The sequence below is a fragment of the Petaurus breviceps genome, unplaced genomic scaffold, assembly GCF_028583685.1.
Source record: "Petaurus breviceps papuanus isolate PSGF00001 unplaced genomic scaffold, PetGlider_PUasm1.0 164, whole genome shotgun sequence".
Taxonomy (NCBI): domain Eukaryota; kingdom Metazoa; phylum Chordata; class Mammalia; order Diprotodontia; family Petauridae; genus Petaurus; species Petaurus breviceps.
The window spans coordinates 4,754,351-4,779,695 of NW_027185735.1; the positions used below are offsets into that span (position 1 = coordinate 4,754,351).

General features: G+C 35.5%; 1 protein-coding gene across 1 annotated transcript in view; it reads left to right on the forward strand.

Annotated features, from left to right (window-relative positions):
- The window catches only part of NID2 (nidogen 2), a 146,875-nt gene that overhangs the window by 83,277 nt on the left and 38,253 nt on the right, over nt 1-25,345 (forward strand). Inside the window, exons 9-12 of the mRNA XM_069082235.1 lie at nt 7,806-7,949; nt 8,916-9,044; nt 10,244-10,387; nt 22,513-22,632. Coding sequence (XP_068938336.1) covers nt 7,806-7,949; nt 8,916-9,044; nt 10,244-10,387; nt 22,513-22,632 — 537 coding nt within the window. The remainder of the gene's footprint in view (nt 1-7,805; nt 7,950-8,915; nt 9,045-10,243; nt 10,388-22,512; nt 22,633-25,345) is intronic.

The following is a 25,345-nucleotide window of genomic DNA, read 5'->3' on the forward strand; positions in this document are numbered from 1 at the left end:
TTACTATCCCTGTGACCTTGGGCAAATCACTTAACCCCAATTGCCCTCCCAAAAGCAAAATAATAGTAATAATAATAATAAATAAAAGCCATACTTCACAAGTTATTTTTCAGAACTGAGAAAGAAAGCACCCTACCAGAATCCTTTTATGAAACAAATGTAGTCCTAATACCCAAACCAGGGATATATGCAGCATAGGAAAAAAAACTATAAATCAATGTAATTAATGAACATTGACTCAAATATTTTAAACAAAATCCTGTCAAACTAAAATGATTTATCCAAGAAACATTCATGTTTCAAATGGGATTTATTCTTATGTTACAAGGATGGTTCAACTTTAGGAAAACAATCAACAGAATTAATTATGTTAAAAAATAAACATTTAAAAGCATAATTATCTCAATAGATGCAGAAAAAAGCCTCTGAGAAGGCACAACACTTTTATGGTTAAAATTTTTTTTTATTTAAAACCTACAAAGTATAGGCATAGAGGGTCCTTTTTAATATCATAAAAGCATCTCTCTAAAACTAAAAGTAAGTATTATATGTGATGAGTATACTTCAAAAATTTCCAATAAAGACAGGAGTGAAGCAAGGGTGTCTACTCTTTACCTTATTATGTGATATGATTCTGGGCTTGCTAGCAAAAAGAGTAATAAAAGAGAAAGAAATTAAAAGCATAAAGAACTTATCCCACTTTGCTGATGATGTGATGGTTTACTTGGAAAATCCTAGGGAATCAGCAAAGATATTAATAGAATTAATAGCTTTTACAAAGTTACAGGATACAAAATAAATCTTCAAAAATCAATAACATTTCTAAAAAAAAATAAAACACAAAAAGTTACAATAGAAAAGGAAATCCTTTTACTTACAGAATACATAAAATATCTAGAGATCAACTGCCTATAGCATACAAAAGATTTGTATAGATTCTCTTACAAAGTACCCTTAAAGAAATAAAGACATACTTTAAAAGCTGGAGGAATATCAATGCTCATGGCTAGTCTGTGCCAATATAATTAAAATGACAATATTACCAAAATTAATTTGCAATTTTAATGTTATCCAAATCAAATTGCCAAGAGGATACTTTATAGAACTTAATAAAATAATAGTAAAACTCATTTGGAAAAACAAAACATCTAGAATATTAAGAGAAATGATGAGAAGACATAGAAATGAAGAGGGAATAGCATTTCCAGACTTCAAACTATATTATAATAGAGTAGTTATCAAAAAATCATTTCATATTAGTATATGGAATAGAGATAGATTAGTGGAACAAACTAGACAAGGGAGATTCAGAAACAATAGAACTCAGTAGCCCAACATTTAATAAGTAAAAAACATAAATTATCTAGGGAAAAAACTTTTTTTTAATTTAAAAATTGCTAGGAAAACTAAAAAGCCATCTGGGAGAAATTAAGCTTAGACCTTCCACCATATTCTATAATAGTTCTAAATAGAACATTAAAGATCATACCATTAAAAAAATAGAAAAGGAACAGATCATATACCTCTCATACGATGTATTCTTAACCAAAGAGGCAATTACAAAAGATAAAATAGTTAACTTGTGATTACTTGAAACTACAAAGCTTCTGCACAAACAACATTAATGTGTCTAGGATAAGAAGGGAAGTGGTTGAGTGGGAAATAGCCTTTATATCAAATTTCTTTGGTAAGGGTTTAGTATCTAACAACCAATGCATAAGTTATATATGCCTCATGTATATATTGTACATATACAGACATATTTTATATTAGACAATCCATACATATTAGTAATATATATGTATGTCTACTAGTCATATTGTGTACATATACACATGTATACACATGTTTGTGTGTATGTATACGCATGTGTATGTATGTTAAATGAACGAACTTGTTTGGGTTTTTTTTTTGCTTTTTGAGGGCAATTGAGGTTAAGTGACTTGCCCAAAGTCACACAGCTAGTATGTCAAGTGTCTGAGGCCGGATTTGAACTCAGGTCCTCCTGACTCCAGGGCTGGTGCTCTATTCACTGTGCCACCTCGCTGCCCCGAATGAACAAACTTCTTAAAGAAGAATAGCAAGGTATTCGTGACCACAAGAAAAAAATGCTCCCAATCACTAAAAACAAATTGATATAACCCTGAGATCTTACCTCACACTCTAAAAACTGGCAAAAGTGACCAAAAATAACAAAATTCACTTTTGGTGGAACTGTGGAAGGATAAGCACACTAGTTCATTGTTGGAGGAACTCTGAAATGGTATGAACATTTTGGAAAGCAATTTGGAATTATGCAAATAAACTAAGCTGTCCATATCCTTTGAACCAGAGACTCCATTACTGTGCTTTTACCCCAAGGAAGCTATTGATAAAAAGAAAGTTCCCATATGCTCCAAAATATTTAGAGTGGAACTTTTTGTGACAGCTAGGAATTAGAAACAAAGTAGATGCTTTTAGATTAAGTAATGGCTAAACAAATTGTGGAATAAAATGTAATGAAATATTAATGTGCTATGTTGTAAGAAATGTGTGTGATGAATACAGAGAAACATGGAGTGATTCATATGAATTGATGGAGAGTAAGTAGAGCTGAGGAAACTAGATAGATAGATAGATAGATAGATAGATAGATAGATAGATAGATAGATAGATAGATAGATAGATAGATAGAGATAGTAACTAGTCATGAAAAATGGAAAGCATAGCTACACACTAAAAATCAAAAGTAATATATCAAAATCATAAAGAATAAACATAACTCAAATTAAGAGATATGAGAAGATACCCTTCACCTCTCCCTTTATGGTTTAACACTTGTGAACACAAGTTACACATTGCACATGTTTTCAGACTTTTTCTGTGTATTGATAAATTCTACACATTTTTATCCTCTTTAAAAAAAATTATTTATGTCTTATGGGAATGGCTGTCTGGAAGGAGTAGAGGGAATAATACTTGGAATAATTATGACAATGTAAGAAATAGAAAATGTTAGTTTAAAACTTTTTTTAAAATATAGTTATTTATTTTTAACATTCTTTTCTTTTTTTAAATTTTGAGTTCCAAATTCTCTCTCTCCCTTCTGCCACTTTCCCTACCCACTGAGAAAGCAAGCAATTTGATATCAATTATACATGTGAAATCATGCAAGACATTTCCATATCAGCCATATATTTTTTTGTTTGTTTTTTGGAGGGGGGAAGGCAAGGCAATTAAGGTTAAGTGACTTGCCCAAGGTCACATGGCTAGTAAGTGTTTAAAACTAGATTTGAACTCAGGTCTTCCTGGCTCCAGGGCCAGTACTCTATTCACTGTGCCACCTAGCTACCCCGAGCCATATTTTTTTTTTAAAGCACAAAAAATGAACTGACAAAAGTATATATCAGTTTACAGTTTGAGTTCATTAGTTCTCTCTCTGAAGATAGATAGCATTTTTTTTTCATCATGAGTCCTTTGGAATTGACTTGGATCATTGTATTGATCAGAATAGCCACACTTTTCACAGTTGATCATCATTACATTACTGTTACTGTGCAAAATGATCTCCTGGGTCTTCTCACTTCACTTTCCATCAGTTCATATAGGTCTTGCCATGTTTTTTCTGAAACCACCCCCCTCATCATTTCCCATGGCATAATAGTACTCCATTATAATTATATGCCACAACTTATTCAACCATTCCCCAATTGATGAGCATCCTCTTAATTTCCAATTCTTTGCCATCACAAGAAGAGCTGCTATAGATGTTTTTAGATATATAACTCCTTTCCCTTTTCCCTTGAACTCTTTAGGATACAGACCTAGTAGCAGTGTTGCTAGGTCAAAGTATACACACAGTTTATAGCCTTTTTAGTTTAGTTCCAAATTGTTTTCCAGAATGGTTGAACCTGTTCACTGTTGTGAGAATTCATTAGTGTACTTATTTTTCCTCATCCCCCCAGCAGTTGTCATTTCTGATAGGTATAAGGTGGTACCTCAGAATTATCTTACTTTGCCTTTCTTTAATTAATAGTGACTTAGAAGATTTTTTTTCATATGACTACAGATAGCTTTGATTTCTTCTTCTGAAAACTGCCTGTTTATATCCTTTGACCATTTATTAATTGGGTAATGGCTGTTATTTTTATAAATTTGAATCTGTTCTACACTCAGTATATATTTGAGAAATTAGGCTTTTATCCAAGAAATTTGCAATAAAATTTTTGATATTACTTCATTGTCTGTCAATATTCAGTTTCCTTGATTATCCCTTTTAATTAGGGATTTTATTTGTGCTTTGTTTAAGATCATGATTGCTATCCTGCGATTTTTTGTTGTAGTTGTTCATTTGAAATATATTAGATTCTGTTCCAGCATTTTATTTTAACTCCATGTGTCTTTCTGTTTCAAATGTGTCTCTTGTTAAACAACATATTTTTAGATTCTAGTTTCAAATTCATTCTGCTCTTTGCTTCTGTTTTATGAGTGAGTTCAACCAATTCACATTCACAATTATGATTATTAACTGTGTATTTCCTTCCATCCCATTTTCTTTTTTCCTCTCTCTTTTTATCCTGTCCTCCCACAAAAGTCTATCTACTACCGCCTTCAATCTGTCCTTTCCTTTATCATCCCCCTTTCTCTTATACACTTACCTCTCACTTCCCTATTGGTTAAGTTCTATTTCTATACAAAAGTGAGTGTATATATGTTCTTTCCTCTTTGTAGCAATTCCATTAAGAGTAAGGTTCAAGCATTGCTCCCTACCACTCTTGTTTTCCCCTGTACTGTAAAAGGTCTTCCTTGAGTATCTCTTTTATATGAGAAAATTTCCCCCATTCTACCCCTCCCTTCCCCCTTCTTCTAGCATATACCTCTTTTTTCACCATATTGGATTTTTTTTTTATTTTTGGAAATCATTCCCTGAAAATTAAGAGTGTAACAAATAGAACATAATGGTTCGATGATACAACAAAAAAATATTAAAACAAAGTCAAAAGACTGAGAAAATAGAAGAAAATGTAAATTATTAGAGCAAAACAACCAACCTGGAAAATAGATCGAAGAAAGACAATTTGCAAATGATTTGGCTACAAGAAAGCAATAATAATAATAATAAAAGCCTAGATGTTTTTAAGAGATAAAAAGAAAATTGCCTAGATCACTTAGAACCAGAGGATCCAAGTGGAAAGAGGGAGAATCCAGCAGTTACTTCCTGAGACTCCAAAATGAAAACATCATCTTCCAGATCAAGGAAAAACTGCAAGCAGCCAGAAAGAAAAAAAATTAAAGTACTGAAGAGCTCACACAAGATTTAGTAGCAATCCCATGACAGGAATAGAGAGCTTGGAATACAATTATTCTAATTATTGGAATACAATAATCCAGAAAGCAAAGGCTTACAACAGAGAATAAATTACCTGCCAAAACTGAGTATAATCCTCTAGGGAGATGGGGGAAGGAAGAGTTATGGATATTTAATGAGATAGAGGACTTCTGTACCTCTGTGATGAAAAGAACAGAGCTGCACAACAACTTTGAAGTCCTAACATAGGAGTCAAGAGAAACATAAAAAAGGTAAATAGGAATGAACAATTATAAAGGACTAAACAAGAATAAACTCTTTATATTCTAGTATGGGGAGGTGAGACATGTCCCTTTAGAAACCTATCATCATCATCATCAAGGATCAAAGAGAGTAATTAGGTAGAGGAACTAAGAGTGGTTCTGTTATATTTTGATGATCTTAATAGAATGGAAAGGGAATTAAAAGGAATACATGGGCAGGGGCAGAGAGAGAAAGGATGGGGAAAATTATTTCACATAATTGAAGTGTTCAAGACTATACAAACAAGGAGGAATGAGAGGGAGGAGTGGCTGACACTTGAACCTTACTCTCATTTGAACTGTTCAAAGGAGGGTATAGAAAACATGGTTGGGTGTAGGAACATATTTCTTTTTTTTTTAAGCAATCTGGGTTAAGTAACTTGCTCAAGGTTACACAGCCAGTTATTTCTGGGTGTGGTGCTGAGTATTTGAGGCTGGATTTGATACAGGTCATTCCGACACTGGAGCCGGTGCTCTTACTCACTGAGCCACCTGGCCGCCCCTAAAATGCATTTTTTTTTCTTTTTGCTTTTTTGGAGGGCATTTGGGGTTAAGTGACTTGCCCAAAGTCACACAGCTAGTCAGTGTGTCAAGTGTCTGAGGCCAGATTTGAACTCAGGTCCTCCTGACTCCAAGGCCAGTGCTCTATTCACTGTACCACCTAGCCACCCCCCGGGTGTAGGAACATATTTCATTCAGTAGGAAAGCAGAAGAAAAATGGGGAGATGAGGGACAGAGTAGATTAAAGGATCAATTAGTTCTAAGCACAAACCTCAAACTTGGAATAAACAAAACTATTTGTTGAATCTCTTTTTTGCAGTTACAGGGAACTGGAAACTGAGTGATACCCATTGTTTTGAGGCTGAATGAAATAGATATAGCCTATAAATGTAATGTAATATTACTGGTTCCCAAAAAACCTAGGGAGACTTACATGAACGAATGCAGAATGAAATAAGCAGAACCAAGAGAATGATTTATATAAAAACAATTTCAAAGACAACTTTGAAAGACTTAAGACCTCTGATTAATGCAATAACCAACTACAATTCCAGATGACTCACAATGGAACATATCACCCATCTCCTGATAGAGAAGTAATGGACTCAGAGTACATATGGAAAAGTATTTTTTGTACAGTCAGTGAAGGAATTTGTTTTGCTTGACCATCCATGGGATAGAGGATTTGACTTTTTGTTCTTTCTTAGGGGATGGGAAGTAGGAGAGAGAGAAGGAATATTTTCATTGATTAAAAAAATCAAATTTTACTTTAAAATAGCTGTTTTTTCTTGTTGCTGCTGATGTTATATCTAGAAATAAGGTTCTGTTAAGAAAACATCACTCTTCATTATAAATATCTCCAAAGTCATTGATGGTTGACTTTGGAGTAGATATTCTTCATTAGTTCTGAATGCTAAAGTGAGTTCACATTCCCTAAATATACACCTTGATAAAAGAGAAAGACCATTCAAAAGCTCATGGAAGGTGGGAGAGAGGAAGTAATTTTTGTGATATTAAGATTAAATGAGTAAGACCCACATGAAGTCAGTGTCACACCATGGATATGTGCTAATAGTGTCTCTTGTATGCTTTGGAACTTGGAATTATAAGCATTCCTTTCTAAAGACATGTATATTTTATTCCTTCAACTCCATCCTTACCTCTTTTAGCCTTTTAATCTGAATTATAATCTATTTAAGAAACATTTACTTAACGTACTATTATGTGAAAAAAGATAAACACATTCAATAAGATATAGTGCCTTCATTCATGGAGTTTACAGTCTAGTAAAGATATACATAACACTTGTTTGGATACTTCAATGAATACATGATCTCATTTAATGTGAATACAAATTACAAACTATCCATAAATTTTCATCATGTCTGATTCTCTCCCATATTGGTGTAAATTGATCATTGATCTACTATAAAAGACCTTGCCCTAGATTTATTTTTTTAACATTTTGTTAGTAGTATTTAGGTCATTGGTCTATTATTTATTTGTCCTAACTTCACAATAAACATAGTAGTATTACAAAATAGTACCTATATTGAAAATACCAAGGAAAACAAATTATTGTTTGGAGTTGGGAAAAAGTAAAGCACTAAATGAGGAAGACCAAAGATGGCTTCATAATGAATGCAGTAATTGAACTGGGATTATAATCAAACTAAAGTTGCTGTTTGTTTTTTTTTTCTCCATCTACTATTTAGAGGATATAGATCCCTTGGTGATAAATCCTTGCTATGATGGAAGCCATGCATGTGATATCACAGCTCGGTGTCTGGTGGGAACAGGACTAGCCTATTCATGTGAATGTGCAACTGGCTACCAAGGAGATGGAAGAAATTGTTTTGGTGAGGAATTATTTTTGAAAATTTGATTTAATTTTTGTCTTTTTGGAGGGGAGAAGGCAGGGCAATTGGGATTAAGTGACTTGCCCAAGGTTACACAGCTGGTAAGCTGGTTAAGTGTCTGAGGCTGTATTTGAACTAAGGTCCTCAGAACTCCAGGGCCAGTGCTCTGTTCACTGTGCCACCTAGCTGCCCCTTGGTGAGGGATTCTTTATCTGTTCATTTGGCTTTGTGTTTTGTAGATGCAAACATGATTTTTTCTTTGTATTTGCCTTTGCTCAACAAAAGGAACAATGCTGTGTGGTCCTGTATTGTTGATGCCAAGAACTATTCTTTTAAGGACAAAATACTCTGTGGAGAATATTTAAGTGAAAAGCTTTGGGAGATTATTTTTGGCTGGATACTGTGAAAATGGAACATCTGCTATTCATTGAGATTCTTGAATTATTTGAGTTTAAAGTGTTTTATTTTTGAAAACTGTTTTATGGATCTTTTAGACTGATCAACAAAAAGAGTTTTCAGTGTCTCTTAACATTCACGCAATTTTACGTCCATCTGTTACATTCCAACAGCTATAGTCTAAGTCCTATTCATTTTAAAAATTAAAATCTTTACATATGTGCTATGTATTTCTGACATGCTACACAGTATTCAAAAAATGTTAAAACTATAATGGAATTTCCAGTATAATGATAGTTGGGAAAGTAAAGGAGGATAGGAGAGAGAAATTCTTCATAAAACAAATTCAGATATTTAATTTATTTTTAAAATACATTTTTCTAATTATGTTCTTTTTGAAAAATTCACCCTTTCTAACTTTTATAAATAATTTCTCTTTCCTGAGATTATTCAATTCAATTTAAAATATTAATTAAATGCTAGGGATCCTCTTGATAAAATCACATTAAGGTTTAAACTATTTTTTAAATTTTAATTTAATTGAAAATTTTCTCACTTCCTTTTATTTAGATGTAAATGAATGTGCAACAGGTTCCCATGTATGTGGCCACAATTCTGTGTGTGTCAACTTGCCAGGGAGCTACCGGTGTGAGTGCCAGAGTGGTTATGGATTTGCAGAAGATACACGCACTTGTATTTGTAAGTCCATAATAATTTTTAAATTTTGCTTATTTTTGACCAAAAATAATGATTGACCTTGTTTTTTTTTTATTCTCTCTACCAGTTAACTCTATAGAGCTCTGCTGAATCCTCTGAAATACACTTGTGAAATTTACATTGAAATTATTGAAAATTGTGATTATGCTCCAATATTACAATTTTTCTAACTACATGCTTTAGAAACTGAATTATTGAAGGAAGACCATTTATCTAACCTGAAGTGTCAGTATTCCAGTCATCTGACACAACCATATTACCTGAATCTATAGTAACATCTTTGTAATAAGATAGTCACCTCAGTAGACCAACATTAAAAATCCCTCAAATGAAAATGGAGGCCATAACTTAAAAATATTGTCCCATTTATCTGTCTAAGGATCTTAGTTTGTTGTAGATATAACCTTGCTGTAGTTCCAAGAGAGAAGTTCCATTGAGGAAGAATAGTGTTAAAATAGAAACAAGTTCATTTCTAAAGTTCAAAACTTAACTTGTTTATGAAGTCAAATTACATTAGAGAAAATAAGAAGAGAAACATTTTGATCTAGTGACTTTGTGGGGCAATATTAATGTTATCAGAGTTTTGTGGCACAAGTGTAAAATATTCTTATTTTTAAGAATTAATTATATCTTAATTATGACTTTAATTAGACCTTAATTATGTCTGAAGACATAAGCTGAAGGTATCTAGGTGGTGAAGTAGATAGAGCACTAGCCTTGGAATGAGGAAGAAATGAATTCAAATTAGGCCTTAAACAGTTATTAACTGTGTGAACCTGGGGAAATCATTTAATTTCTATCTGCCTCAGTTTCTCCATCTGTAAAATAAGAATAACAATACTACCTATTTCTCAGAGTTTTGTGAGGATCAAATGAAAAAATATTCATAAAGTGCACAGTCCTGGCACATGGTAAGTACTTAATAAGTTATTGTTTCCTTTCCTCTTCTTCCCCTGAAAGTGAACTTTCACAGGCATTCAGAAAGGAGCATATAAGGATCTAAAATCAAAACACGGGCACCATATTTGATACAGTAATACTAGGATTATGCATCGTACTTTTTCTCTAGGAGTCAGAAATGCTTTATAGACTGATAAACTTGAATCAAGAAAAACTAATCTTCAGAATTAGACCCATAACTACCTAATGTAATTTGATATCCTTTTCTTTTCTTCTCTCAGTAATTGCTCTACCATCTAATCCTTGTGAAGAAGGCAGTCACACTTGTGCTCCTGTGCAAAGAGCCCAGTGTATTTACCATGGAGGCAGTTCTTACAGCTGTATTTGCCTTTCTGGTTATGTTGGAGATGGGCATGAGTGTACTGGTAAGAAAAATCACTATAAGAAAGTGATGTTTTGATTTTGTGCCTTTTTGTATACAAACTGTATTTGTAATGTCTAGATGATTTTTTTTGCTTGTACAAATTTTTGCCATAAACAGGGACCCCACTTTACTATGGTTTAAAAAAAAAAACAATCATAATTGCTATAAGCAGAATAGAAATGAAAATAAGGTTAGTTGGCCCAGACTGAGGTTTTTTTTTATTTAGCTGTTTGTACAACATAAAAGTTCTTGGTGCATGATGTTTAAAAGTTGTGTTTTACATTTTACATAGGCTTCATTTTTTTGGTTACCATTGGCAAGAGATGAATAAAACACAGACTCATTAAGTGTTCAGAAATTTATTCTCTAGATTATGGGCCATGTTTTGGGTCTATAAGTTATATATTTTTATTTTCTAGTTAAGACAGATAAATAGATATAGTTAAAGATACCGTGTTTCCCCGATAATAAGACACTGTCTTATTATTTTTTTCAGACAGAAAAACACCAGAGGGCTTATTTTCAGGGGAGGGCTTATTTTAATGAACATTGACAGCAATTTTAATAAACAGGTAAATGTGAACAAAAAAATGTACCTTTATTCAATAAGCAAATCACTTTGGAAGAACAGGATGATGCGCTCACTGCTGCAGCTCTGATTGGATGAAGCTCGGAGCGCGGTGTGCGTTTCATGGGGGGAAGGGGGGGGACGGTGCATACAGAGGGTACCGTAATGTAGTGTGTAGCTCAGGGGATCTCAATAGGGCTTATTTTCGGGGGAGGGCTTATTTTCGGGATAGGTCTTATTATCAGGGAAACACAGTAGGTCTGTTGCTTAGGGGTGAAATGAGGTGCAGTCCAGCACTGGCTGCACCAATGCAGGCCACACTCCAGCAAAACAGAGTGTTGGGGGATGGGGGAAGACCTGAATTATTGGTGGAGTGGCAAGTTCAGGAATTCTCAGCCCACAGAGAATAAGGGGATAAGACAACTGGTCAGAAGGAGATTGCAGGGATCCTTTTGCTGGCACTCAGGACACAATTCTGTTGCATTGCCCATACTCAGATCTGGCTTGCAGTCCTGGGATGAGGTGTAGCACTAGCACACCAGGGTGTGCAGCCATACTGAAGAACGGACCCTCATTACAGTTCCAAAGCTTTAAAAAACTGCTACAGGGGTAGCCAGGTAGCATAGTGAGTAAGAGCACTGGCCCCAGAGTCAGGATGACCTGGGATAGAATCTGGACTCAGACACTTAGCACCCACCCAGAAACATCTGGCTGTGTAACCTTGAGCAAGTTACTTAACCCCAGTTGCTTAGGGGTGGCCAGGTGGCTGAGTGAGTGAGTGCCGGCCCCAGAGTCAGGCGACCTGGGATTGAATCTGGGCTCAAATACTTAGCACCACATCCAGAAATAACTGGCCGTGTAACCTTGAGCAAGTTACTTAACCCCAATTGCTTTAAATTTAAGAAAAAAAAAACTGCTACAGACCAGAGCACAATCCAGGAAAGTAGTAATCATACCACCTTGGAAGTATTGAAAACTTATAGGTTCCCAGAATTATCTCTGAAAACAGCTATACAAAAAAACCTAAAGCTTAGGACATTGCACCAGCCACTCTCAGAGCAGAACCCCATATTAACACAAAGAGTAAAGAAATAGACTGGAAAAATGAGCAAAGAGCAGGAAAAGATCCTAACTATAGTAAGTTACTATGATAAAAATGAGGATGGAAATGCAAACTCAGAAGATAACAAAGTCAAAACTGTGGGGGCATCTAGGTGGCACAGTGAAAGGAGCACCAGCCCTGGAGTCAGGAGGACCTAAGTTCAAATCCAGCCTCAGACACTTAACACAAAAACTAGCCCTGTGACCTTGGGCAAGTCACTTAACCCCAATTGCCCTATCTTCCCCCCTCCGAAAAGCTATATACATATATATATATATATATATCACTTTCAATCATTATTGATTGGATGAAATGCAAATTTAAACAATTCAAAGATACCACCCCACACCTATCATATTAGGCAGTTAGACAGAAAAGGAAGACACTTAATAAATGTTGGATGATTGATTATAAGGAAGGTCTAAACCCAAATTGTGACAGTGACAGTGGAACAGAGGGGAGAAATTTAGAAGACAGGGTCAATAGAAATTGCAAAGCAATTCATAAGAGAAGGAAAGAGTTAAAAAGCTTTGCTCTAGTCTATCCTATAGGAATAGATTTAGCAATCTGTCTAACAATCTGATTTTTTCTTATTCATTGAATGTGTATACTTGAACATATCTGTAGTTTCCTCAATTGCTTCTCTGGGAGAATTTCTGTTCCTAAATCATATAAACAATTGCTATTTAGCACAGAATCTCAGAGTTAGAAGGAAACCAAGAAAACCAAGAAAAAAAAAAAAACAAGCACCTGGTCATTAATTCCCTTCACACATACCAGACAACTGTTCATTTAATCTTTGCATGAAGTCTTCCAGTAAGAACAAAGTTCTGGAAAGCACAAATCTGCCTCTCCACAACCTTTTATCCATTTTTCCCATGACCCATGACATAATTCCCTTCAGACTTTGAGTATAGCAACTAATAATAAGAGGAAAATAATTCACTGGAATCAGAATTCTTCACACTGTGAGCTGTAGGGACCCACAAGGCTAAAAATCAGCCACAAGAAATGTTTTTCAGAAGCAAAACAAACATATCTCTTGTCACAGAACATCCTACTTCCTGTCTTTGCCTTGGTACCAGAAAAATGTATTGGGAATACCATTAATTTCCTTCTCATTAACTGAAATCTGGATTTTATTATCTCAGCTTTTTAGGTCTAGAAATAATTATTTCCAGGGTTTGTGGGCATGTAACTAGTTAATGAAGGTTTGAAAGCTTTCTTACTTTATTTTGTTTTAAAATTTTTATTTATATATTGCTTTTATGACAACTTCATTTCCAAATATAGCTATCTCTCTTGCCTAAAGCGCCTTCTCTTGTAATGAAAATGAGAAGGGGCAGCCAGGTGGCTCAGCGAGTAAGAGCACCGACTTCAGTGTCGGGATGACCTGGATCAAATCCGGGCTCAGATACTCAGCACCACACCCAGAAATAACTGGCCGTGTAACCTTGAGCAAGTTACTTAACCCCGATTGCTTTAAAAAAAATAATAATGAAAATGAGAAAGAGAAGGGCTGGAGAGGGGGGAAGGGATAAAGAGAGAAAGAGAAACAAGCAATTCCACAAAATGACCCAACATATCCATTTTGAGATGCTTTTTGAGAAGGCTTATAATTCCAGGGGTTTCTCCCATTCAAGTAGTATCCCATTTTCATTAATTACCAATAATTATTGTATAATTTTATTATTTGAAGGGTTCTAAGAAATTGTAATGTATTGTCTTAGGAGGTAATGAATTCCCTATCATTTGGAGATATTAAAGTAAAGAATAGATGACTTTTTGCTTTTAGTGTTGATATTCTTTTTTTTGCTTTTTTTTTGGGGGGGCAATTGGGGTTAAGTGACTTGACCAAAGTCACATGGCTAGTAAGTGTGTCAAGTGTCTGAGGCCAGATTTGAACTCAGGTCCTCCTGACTCCAGGGCTCTATTCACTGCACCACCTAGCCTCCTTTAGTGTTGATATTCTTGTTAAAATACTCAGTTAGACTAGGGATGACATCTGAGATTGCTTATAGCTCTCATAATTCTATAATTCTGGGTTAATAATCAAGAAAGAAGGGGCGGTTAGGTGATGCAGTGAATAGAGCACCAGCCCTGGAGTCAGGAGGACCTGGGTTCGGATCTGGCCTTAGACACTTAACACAAAAAATAGCCGTGTGACCTTGGGCAAGTCACTTAACCCCAAATGCACACCAAAAAGCAAAAAAAATTAATAATCAAGAAAGAATATTTTTTTCAATTCTTGTTCTAAGTTTTTTTCTGAGATATGGTACTGTATTTTCCCGACTTAGTAAATAGAATAGAGCTTATCTTAGATCCTGTAGTACATCATAATCAGCATTATAAACATAATTGATTTAGAAGGTATAGGAAGTTGGTTTGTACCAGTAACTGAAAGATATTTTGTTAATGCTACTGTATGAAAAATCAAATAAGAACTTGTTTGTTTTTTGCCTCTTTCTCCCCATTTGCTTCAACAATTCAATTCAACATATATTTGTTAAACTCCTACTGTACGCAAAGCATTATGTTAAACACTGAATGATGAAGCAAAGTTTAGATAAAACATGATCCCTGCCCTCATAGAGTTTATAATCTAATAGGGAAATGGCACTACTACATATATAGTATTATAAGATAAATGCATTAGAGAGGTATGAAATAAAATGCTATATGATGTCTTAAGAGGAAAGGGTATCAAATACAGAGAGAATCAGGGAAGAAGGAAATAGAATTTAAGATGAACTTTGAAGGATGAACAGACAAAAAAAGGGCTGAGAACAGTTGACATTTCAAGTGTAGGGAACAGTGTGAGCAAAAGAAGAGAATGTCTTGGGGGGGAAGTCAGAGAAAGATCCAGTTTCCTGGAGGCTAGAATTAATTAAAATAAATAATATGAAATAGGGTTGGAAAGTTAGGGAGATGTTAGATTGTAAAGGGTGTTAAATGCCAGGGAGAGGACTTTTGTCTTTATTCTATAAGCAACAAGAAGGTAAAAAAAGATTTTTAACACATGAATTTAGGACTAAATGTTTTCTCATATTTTCCTAACTTCTTAAGCTTCTCCAAAATAGGAACTGTGTGAAATAGATAAAGAAATTTCAGCTATCTTCATAGTCTAAGACACCAATATCCATAATGAACTAACCACAGAGAAGGCTTCTCACTCAGCAGCCCCTGACCCACCTGCTATCACACTCTGGTAGTTCTGCAGAAACCAGATCCAAGGCTTGCAATAAAATTCAGTTCTGCCCACTCCCCATTCTCATGCCATGGAAAGGAGGAAGCTTGCTCTAGATTTGACAACAGTGCTACAAGCACCCCATGTTACAAAAGAGGTCAGCTAGAGAACTGAGGAGTTAAGGGACATGGGGCAAGGTTTTGATTGTATGGCTGTGTGTGTGTGTATGTGTGTGTGTATTCATTAGGCTATTAGCAAAATGGCCTAATCCATTAGCAAAAAGGACTGTCATCAAGATGGAGAGACTTCTGTGCTCCAGAAGCCACTTGAGGAAGAGACCAAGGCTGATGAAAAGTGAATTCCCTATCATAGGAAAAGTCTGAGGACATCTAGGCGTGGAGCCAAGATGGCAGAGTAGAGGAAGCAGCTGAACTTACCCAACATTCCCATACAAGCAATTTTAAGATAATGTCTCAAATTGGAAAAGCCGACAAAACGTCAGGGAGAGACATTTTTCTAGCCTAACGGAACTTAGGAAGTCAGAAGGTGACACTGGGGTGGGGGTTGGCTTAGACCACATATAGCAGCAGCAAGAGAAGCTGTGGGCCTTGGAAGTGGCAGCAGCTTTGGGTATTCTAAAATTAGAGATGGTAAGGGGGCTAGGCAGCTGGTTAGAAAGAGACTACAGAGGACCCCTGTGCTACTACTGGCTGTTTGGAATTTGGCAGCTCCATGGCCTACCTCTATTTCTGGGCCACACTTCCAGGGCAAAAAAGATCACTTGCTGTTTCAAGGGAGCAGGGGCCCAGAGGAGCAGCTTTGTTTTAATAGCAGGAGCAGGGGCCCTGTAGAGCAGTACCACTTAGGGTTCTGAAGGAGCAGTAACCATACCTGTCCCTGAATCACACCACCTTAGAAGCACCAAAAACTTCAAAATCTCTAGGCTAGCTCTGAAAACAGCAGTGTAAAAAAGCAGAAACTTAATATAAAGTGCAAAGTCAAGAAACAGTCTGGAAAAATGAGCAAATGGCATACATCCAAATTTTTAAAGGAAAATTTAAATGAGTTGCAGGACAAAATAGGTAGTAAAACTGTACTAATGGGGACTTCATTTTACCCTCCTACCAGAGTTAGATAAATTGAACCATAAAATAAATAAAAAAGACATTAAGGAGATGAAAATAAATTTATTTTTCTTTAGTACTTTTTTGCTCCCCAGTTACATATGAAAACAAATTTTTAACGTTCATTTTTTAAAATCTTGAGTTCCAAATTCTCCCCCTTCCTCGCTCCCAAATCTTCCCTCATTGAGAAGGCAAGAAATTCAATATAGGTTATAAATATATATATATGCATATATATATGTAGTCTTGCAAAACATAACCATAATAGTCATGTTGTAAAAGAAGACAGACCAAAACCTCAAGAAAAATGAAGTAAAAAAAAAGTATGTTTCAGTCTGTATTCAGACACCATCAGTTCTTTCTCTGGCGATGGATACCATTTTTCATCATAAGTCCTGAAGAGTTGTGTTGGATAGTTGTGTTGCTGAGAATAGCTGCCATTCCTGACTAATCATCTTACAATATTGCTGTTACTTTGCACACAAAACATTTCACTTTGTATCAGCCCATGCAAGTCTTTCCAGGATTTTCTGAGAGCATCCTGCTAATAATTTCTTATATCACAATAGTATTCCATCATAATTACATACCACAGTTTGTTCAGCAACTCGCGAATTGATGGACATCCCCTCAGTTTCTAATTCTTTGCTCCCAGAAAAGAGCTGCTATAAACAGTTTTGTATGTATAGGTCCCTTTTCTTTTTGTTTTGGGTTTTTTTTTGTTATCTCTTTTGGGATACAGACCTAGTAAGGGTCAAAGGGGATGCATGGTTTCATAGCCCTTTGGGCATAGTTCCAAATTGCTCTATAGAATGCTTGAATCAGTTTACAACTCCACAAACAGTGTCTTAATGTTTCATTTTCCCCAAATCCCCTCCAACATTTGTCATTTACCTTTTTTATCCTATTAGTCAATCTGATAGGTATGAGGTACTACCTCAGAATTGTTTCAATTTGCATTTCTCCAATCAATAGTGAATTAGAGTATTTGTTTCATATGGCCATAGATAGCTTTACTTCATCTGAAAACATATCTTTTGATCATTTATCAGTTGGGGGATGGCTCTTACTTTCATAAATTTGACTCAGTTATTTATACATTTGAAAAATGAGGCCTTTAGGGATGGCTAGGTGTCGCAGTGAATAGAGCACCGGTCCTGGAGTCAGGAGGACCTGAGTTCAAATCCGGCCTCAGACACTTAACACAAAAACTAGCTGTGTGACCTTGGGCAAGTCACTCAACCCCAATTGCCCTCCAAAAAGCAAATAAAAAAAAAAAAGAAATGAGGCCTTCATCAGAGAAATCTGCTTCAAAATTTTTTCACACTTACTGTTGCTAAATGTATTTACCTCCATCCTATTCCTCCACCCCCCCCAGCTCATTCTACACTCCCTCCTTTCACCCTTTCCCTCCTCAAAAAAGTTTTGCTTCTGACTGCCCCCTCCCTCAATCTGCCCTCCCTTCTATCACCACTTCCTTTTCTTATCTCCTCCCACTGTTACTTTCATGTAGGGTAAGATAGATTTCTATACCCAATTGAGTGTGTATGGCATTCTCTCTTCAAGCCAGTTCTGAGGAGAGTAAGATTCATTCACTCTCCCTCACCTCCCCCCCACTACTTTTACCCTCCACTGTACAAACTTTTTCTTGCTTCCTTTATGTGAGATAATTTACCCCATTCTATCTCCCACTTTATCTTTCTCCCAGTATATTTCTCTCTCATCCCTTAAATTTATTTTTTTAGATATTATCCCTTCATATTCAAATCACACCTGTGCCCTCCATCTATATATTATATATATATATAGTATATAATATATATATTATACTTCTATATATACTCCTTCCAATTGTCCTAATAATGAGAAAGGTCTTATGAGTTACAAACATCATCTTCCCTTGTAAGAATGTACACAGTTTAACCTTATGATTTCCCTTTTCTGTTTCCCTTTTTATACTTTTCTTGAGTCTTATTTCAAAACCAAATTTCCCATTCAACTCTGGTCTTTTTGTCAAGAATGCTTGAAAGTGCTCTATCTCATTGAATATCCCATTTTGCCCCCCTGAAGGATTATACTTAATTTTACTGGGTAGGTGATTCTTGATTGTAATCCTAGCTCCTTTGTCCTCCAGAATATCATATTCCAAGCCCTCAGATCCTTTAAGCTGCTAAATCTTGTGTTATGCTGACTGTGACTCCATCATACTTGAACTGTTTCTTTCTGGCTGCTTGCAATATTTTCTCTTTGATCTGGGTGCTTTGGAATTTGGCTATAATATTGCTGGAAATTTTCATTTTGGGATCTCTTTCAGGAGGTAATCAGTGTGTTCTTTCAATTTCTATTTTACCCACTGATTCTAGAATATCATGACAGTTTTCCTTGATAATTTCTTGAAAGATGATGTCTAGGCTCTTTCTTTGATCATGACTTTCAGGTAGTCCAATAATTTTTAAATGATGTCTCCTGGGTCTATTTTCCATGCCAGTTGTTTTTCCAGTGAGATATTGTACATTTTCTTCTATTTTTTTTCATTCTTTTGGTTTTATTTGGTTGTTTCTTTATTTCTCATAAAGTGATTAGCTTCCATTTGCTCCATTCTAATTTTTAAAGGATTATTTTCTTCACTGAACTTCTGGACCTCCTTTTCCATTTGGCAAATTTGGCTTCTTAAAGCATTCTTCACCTCATTGCCTTTTTGGACCTCTTTTGACATTTGTCCTAGTCTATATTTTCTTCAGTATTTTTTATGTCTCCTTTACCGAGCTCTTGACTCCTTTTTCATTATTTTCTTGTATCACTCTCATTTCTCTTCCAAATTTTTCCTCTACCTCTCTTACTTGATCTTCAGAATCCTTTTTGAGCTCGTCCATGGCCTCAGACCAATTCATATTTTTCTTGGAGGCTTTGGATGTTGGAGCTTTGATTTTGTTATCTTCTTCTGAGTATTTTGATCTTCCTTGTCACAATAGTCACTTTCTGTAATTAGATATTTTTCTATTTTTTTGTTCATTTTTCCAGTCTGTTACTTGACTTTTAACTACTTTGTTAAATTAGGACTCTGCTTTGAAGGTGAAGGGTGCACTGTCCCAAGCTTCAAGGGTTTTGTGCAGTTGTCTTCAGAGATACTTCAAGGGACCTATCAGTTTTCAGTTCTTCCAAGGCATTATTATCTAAGGAGTGGTGTTTACTACTGCTCTGCTCTTTGAGTGACCACAAGCACTCTTTTCTACCCTGGAACTGTGTCAATGGTCTCTGCTGCCCTACTGCCACAAGCTGTGGTGTTCCAGCATTCATCCATACCCCAGGACTGCCACCCAGATCTGAGTATGGCCAAAGCAACAGAGTCCTGCCTTGGTGCTAGCAAAAAGACTCCTGTTATCTCCCTCTGACCGGTTGTTTTCCCCCTTATCAGTTTGTGGCCTGACATCTCCAGAAGCAGCTGCTGCTGCTGCTGCTGCTGCTGATTCAGTAACTCCAAAGGCTTGCTCCTAGTTTGCTGGGGCTATGCACTGGATTGTACTCCTCTATCACCCTGTTGCAACAGATCTTTCATGCCAACCTTCCAAGTTGTTTTGGGTTGGGAATTTGTTTCACTCCATCGTTTTGTGGGTTCTGCTGCTCTAGAATTTGTTTAGAGTAATTTTTAAAATGTATTTGGAGTATTTTAGGGGAGAGCTCAGGTGAGTCCCTGCCTTTACTTCACCATCTTGGCTCTGCTCCTAATGAAAAGAATTTTTTTAAAAGTTAGATAAGATATACCTCTGTAGAAAATTTTATAGGAATAGAAAAGACTATACCTTTTTCTCAGCTGTACATAGCACCTTCACCAAAATTGACCATATTAGGGCATAAAAGCCTAACAATAAAATGCAGAAAAACAGAAATCTTACATGTATCCTTTTTAGACAATAAAAGACTATGGAAGCATAGGTTAAAAAGTAATTGGTAATTGATAAACTAATCCTGAAGAATAAGTGAATCAAAAAAACAAATCATAGAAACAATAAATAACATCAAAGATAATGACAATGAGAGAACATACTAAAATTTATGAGAAACAGAATAAAAAAAAGAAAGAGTGGATCAATGAATTAGGCGTGCAAGTAAAACAAATTGTAAAAACCGATTTAAAATCCCTAATTAAACAGCAAAATAGAAATCCTAAAAATCAAAAGAGAGATTAACAAAATTGAAAGTTTAAAAAATTGAACTAATAAAAATATGAGAGCTGGTTCTATGAAAAAATAATAACAAAGTAAATAAACCATTGGTTAATTTGATTTTTGAAAAAGAAAGAAGAAAACTGTATTACTAATATCAAAAATGAAAAGGGTGAATGCATCACCAATGAAGATAAAATTGAAGAAGTTATTATGAGTAGTTGGCCCAGTTGTATGCAAACAAATCTGACAATGTAAGTGAAATGGATATTTACAAAATTATAAATTGCCCAAAATAAGAGAAGAGAAAATAGAATACTTAAATAAACTTGTCTTAGAAAAATAAATTGAACAAGAATAAATGAGCTGAAGACAAATTTCCCAGGACCAGATGGGTGTACAAGTGATTCTGTCACTGCAAAGGTCTGCTCCTGGTTGGCTGTGACCATGGCTGTGCACTGAACTGTGCTCCTCTGTCAAGTATTTAAGGAACAATTAATCCCAGTATTTTATACACTCTTTGGAAAAATAGGCAAAGGAATCTTACCAAATTTCCTTTATGATACAAAGATGCCTTTGATAGCTAAACCAGTGAAACCAAAAAAGAGGAAGAAAACTACTGTCCAGTTTCTCTAATGAATATTGTTTTCAATTTTTTTTAAACATTTTTATTTAAAGTTTTGAGGTCCAAATTCTCTTTCCCTCCCTGCTGTCCCTACCCCTTGCCTGAGAAGGTAAGCAATCAAGTATAGGGTATACATGTGTAATTGTGTAATTATTAATTTTGTACAAGAAGACTTGAATAAAGGAAAAAAAATGAAAGAAAGGTGAAAAATGTCGTGTCTGCTTCCAAAAAATATCAGCTCTTTCTCTGGAAGTGGATAGTATGCTTCATCATTAATTAGTCTTTTGGGATTGTCTTGGATCATTGTATTGTTGAGAATAGTTAGAAGCATTCAGAGTTCTTCATTGAATAATATTGCTGTTACTTTTTACAACATTCTTCTGGATGTGTTACACTATGCCTCAGTTCATGTAAGTCTTTCCAGGTTTTTCTGAAATCAGCCTGTTTATCATTTTCATAGCACAATAATATTCCCTTACAATCATATACCACAGCTTAATTAGTCATTCCCCAGTTCCCTTCAATTTCTAATTCTTAGCCACAAAAAGAACCGCTATAAATATTTTTGTATAATTAGGTCCTTTTCCCTTTTTCTTGGATGTCTTTGGGATATAGACCTAGCAGTGGTATTGCTGGATCTAAGAATGGTTGGAGCAGTTCACAACACCACCAACAGTGCAATCTGGTCCTCATAACTGTAGTGTCCTCATAGTTCTGACCTCGGCTAACCTCTGATTTCTTATGAGTTAAAATTTCTTATATAGCATGTTACAATTTTTCTGACTCTAGGAACTACCTTAAAATAGTTCCTGCCAGTTACTTTAGAATCTTTAAAAAATCATGTTTCTTAAGGAACTCTGAAATTAATGGTTGCATGAGGTGCAGTGGGTAGAATAAGTGGATAGAGTAAGGGCCTGTAGTCCAGAAGACCTAAAAAATCCAGCTTCAGACATTTCCAGCTATGGGACCCTGGGCAAGTCGCTTAACTTTTCTCTGTCTCAGTTTCCTCAACTGTAAAATGGGGATAATTACAGCACCTATCTTGGAGGCTTGTTGTAAGGATCAAATAAAATAATATTTGTGAAGCACTTAGCACACACAGTGCCTGTCACATAGGAGGTGCTGTATAATAGCTTATTTGCTTCCCTCCCAAACCAGGTCCATATACATTGTGGTACTACTTAAGTGACCTTGGGCAAAAAACTGGGCCACACTTTCCCCAACTATAAGATAAAGTAGTTGAAGATGGTCTCTAAGGTCCTTTCCAGTACTAGAATGATCATGCAAACAATGTACAATGAAGTGATGATTTTCTTTTCCTTTTCTCTTTGCTCCTTCCCATTTCTGATATCTATAGATATTGACGAATGTATAGAAGAAAGATGTCACCCTGCTGCTGTCTGCCATAATACCCCTGGCTCCTTCTCTTGTCACTGCCAACCTGGCTATAATGGAGATGGATTTCATTGTTCTCCTGGTAAGACATCAGGGACTAGAGGAGCTTTGAAGTATTAAGCTTACATGATGTTAAGCTTTGTTTGATTAAGCTACATGATTAAGCTACATGATGATAAGCTTTTATGATGTTATAGACACTTTCAATTAATAAAGACCTGATGCCTTACATTGAGGATTACACAAACCCTCAGATTCTTTACAAATGTTGTTCTATTGAATTGAAATAGTATATATTCTATTACTATAATTTTTTTATTTTATAGACTGCTTCCTTTATCCTCCTCAAATTAACTTATAATTTAGCTACACTATCAAAAAAATCTTTAGTGACATTACATTTAATATGCCATATTATATATCATGTAAGCAAGCAACTTGTCATCAACAAGCATTTACTGTATGTCAGCTATGTTCCAGGTACTGTCTAAGGATACAAAGAAATATGAAACCATTTATGCCCTCAAGGAGCTTATATTCTATCAGGGTAAACTACATATACATGTCTCTATAAAAAATACAAGCTAATTTGGAGGATAAGATACTGGCATCTGGATTCACCAGGAAGGGCTTTTTGTAAATGGCAGCATTTGTGCTGATTTTAAAAGGGAACTAGGGGTTCTAAGAGGCCTAAGTGAATGAGGACTGCATTCTAGGAAGGGACATAGCCAGTGTAAAGACTTCCTGTTGTATGTGAGGAAGAGTAAGAAATCAATCAAACTTTTTTTAAGCACTTTATGTGCCAGACACTTTGCTAAGTTGTAGGGATACAAAAAGGGACAAAAGACAGATATTACCCTCTAGGAACTCACAATCTAATGAGAAACAATAAGCAAATACATATGTATAAACAAAGTATATACAGCATAAATAGTAGAGCAGAGAAAGACTTGAGGCAGGCTAATTCAATAGTTTAGGTGTGAGATGATGAGGGCTTGCCCCACAGTGGTGACACTGTGAGAGGAAAGAAAGGGGCATATTTAGGATTAGTTGCAAAGGTGAAATCAACAGGCATTGGCAACAGATTGGATTTGGATGGGGATGGGGAGTGGAGAGACAGTGAGGGGTCAAAGACAACACCTAGCTTTAGAACCTGATGGACTGGGGGGATGGTACTATCCTAGACAACAAGTTAGGGATTAGAGAATTTAGAAGAAATTAAGGTTTATGGAAAGAGATGAGTTTGGTTTTGAACATATTGACTCTAAAATGTTTACTAGTCATCTATAGTTCAAAAGGTAGTTGGAGATGCAAGATCAGTAGAGAAGTTGGGGCATGGTAGGTAGCATATTGTCATCACATTGGTAACTAAGAGATCATTTGTAACTTTGGAGAGAGCAGTTTTCAGTGGAATGATAAGGTCAGAAACTGGGTTATGAAAGGTTCAGAAGAGAGTGAGAGGAAAGAAACTAGAGACATATGTTATAGATGGCCATTTCAAAGAGGTTAGCCACAAAGGACACAAGAGATATAGGATGATTGTAAGTGGGAATGGAAGGATCAAATGAGTATTGCACGCTTATATGTAGTAAGGAGTGAGTCAGTAGACAAGGAGAGACTGAAAAAAAGTGTTAGACCAGCAATACCACTACTAGGCCTGTATCCCAAAGAGATAATTTAAAAAGGGAAAAGGACCCACATGTACAAAAATCTTTAAAGCAATTCTTTGTGGTGGCCAAAAACTGGAAATTGAGTAGATGTCCATCAACTGGGAAATGAATGAACAAGTTGTAGTATACAAATGTAATGGAATACTATTGTTCTATAAGAAATGGTGAGCAGGCAGATATCAGAAAAAGCTAGAAAGACTTGCATGAACTGATACTGAGTGAAGTGAGTAGAACTAGGAGAGTATTGTACACAGTAACAGCAACATTGTGCAATGACCAGTTGTGTTAGACTTAGCTCTTCTCAGCAATATAATGATTTATGACAATTTCAGAAGGGTCTTGATGGAAAATGCTGTCCAGAAAAAGAACTATAGAGTCTGAATGCATATGGAAGCATACTATACTGTTGTTTTTGTTTTTTGTTTTTTTTCTTTCTTGTAATTTTTCACCTTTTGTTCTGATTCTTCTTTCATAACATGACTAATGTAGGAAATATGTTTATAATATGATTGTACATGGATAGCCTATATCAGATTTCATGCCATCTTGGGGGAGGGGAGGGAATTTTAGGATGCAAAATATTATAAGAATAAATGTTGAAAACTAATAATTAAAATTAAATTTTAAAAAAGAAAAGGAGTGATAGAGCAGGGATGGCAGAGGAAGCAGTCTTTTGGAGGAGAAGAGATGGAAAAGGATTAATTAAGCAGGTAAAGAGGTTTGACTTAATAAGGAGTAAAGCCACTTTATCATATGACACAGGGGTGAAGCAAGAAATAGTGGCAGATGGCAATATGAATATGAGATAAGCAATAGGGAAGAAAAGAGGATTCACAGGAAATGGCCTCAATTTGGTTGTTTTTTTTTTTTACTTTTTTCTCTTAAATCAGAAGCAAGTTTCTTATCAGAGAAGCTGGCATAAGGGGGAGGCATGGGAGATTTGAAGAGGGATAACAGTGTTTTGAACAGAAGTTGTAGAAAGTGAGATAATTAGTTGAGAAGGCACAAATGGTGGGATTGCTTAGCAGAAGTGAGTTCCCTATTGAGGCTGTGTAACATAAATTTGTAATGGTTGGGTAATTTTTCATCACTATCGTTCAGCAGCATATATATAGGAATGAAGGT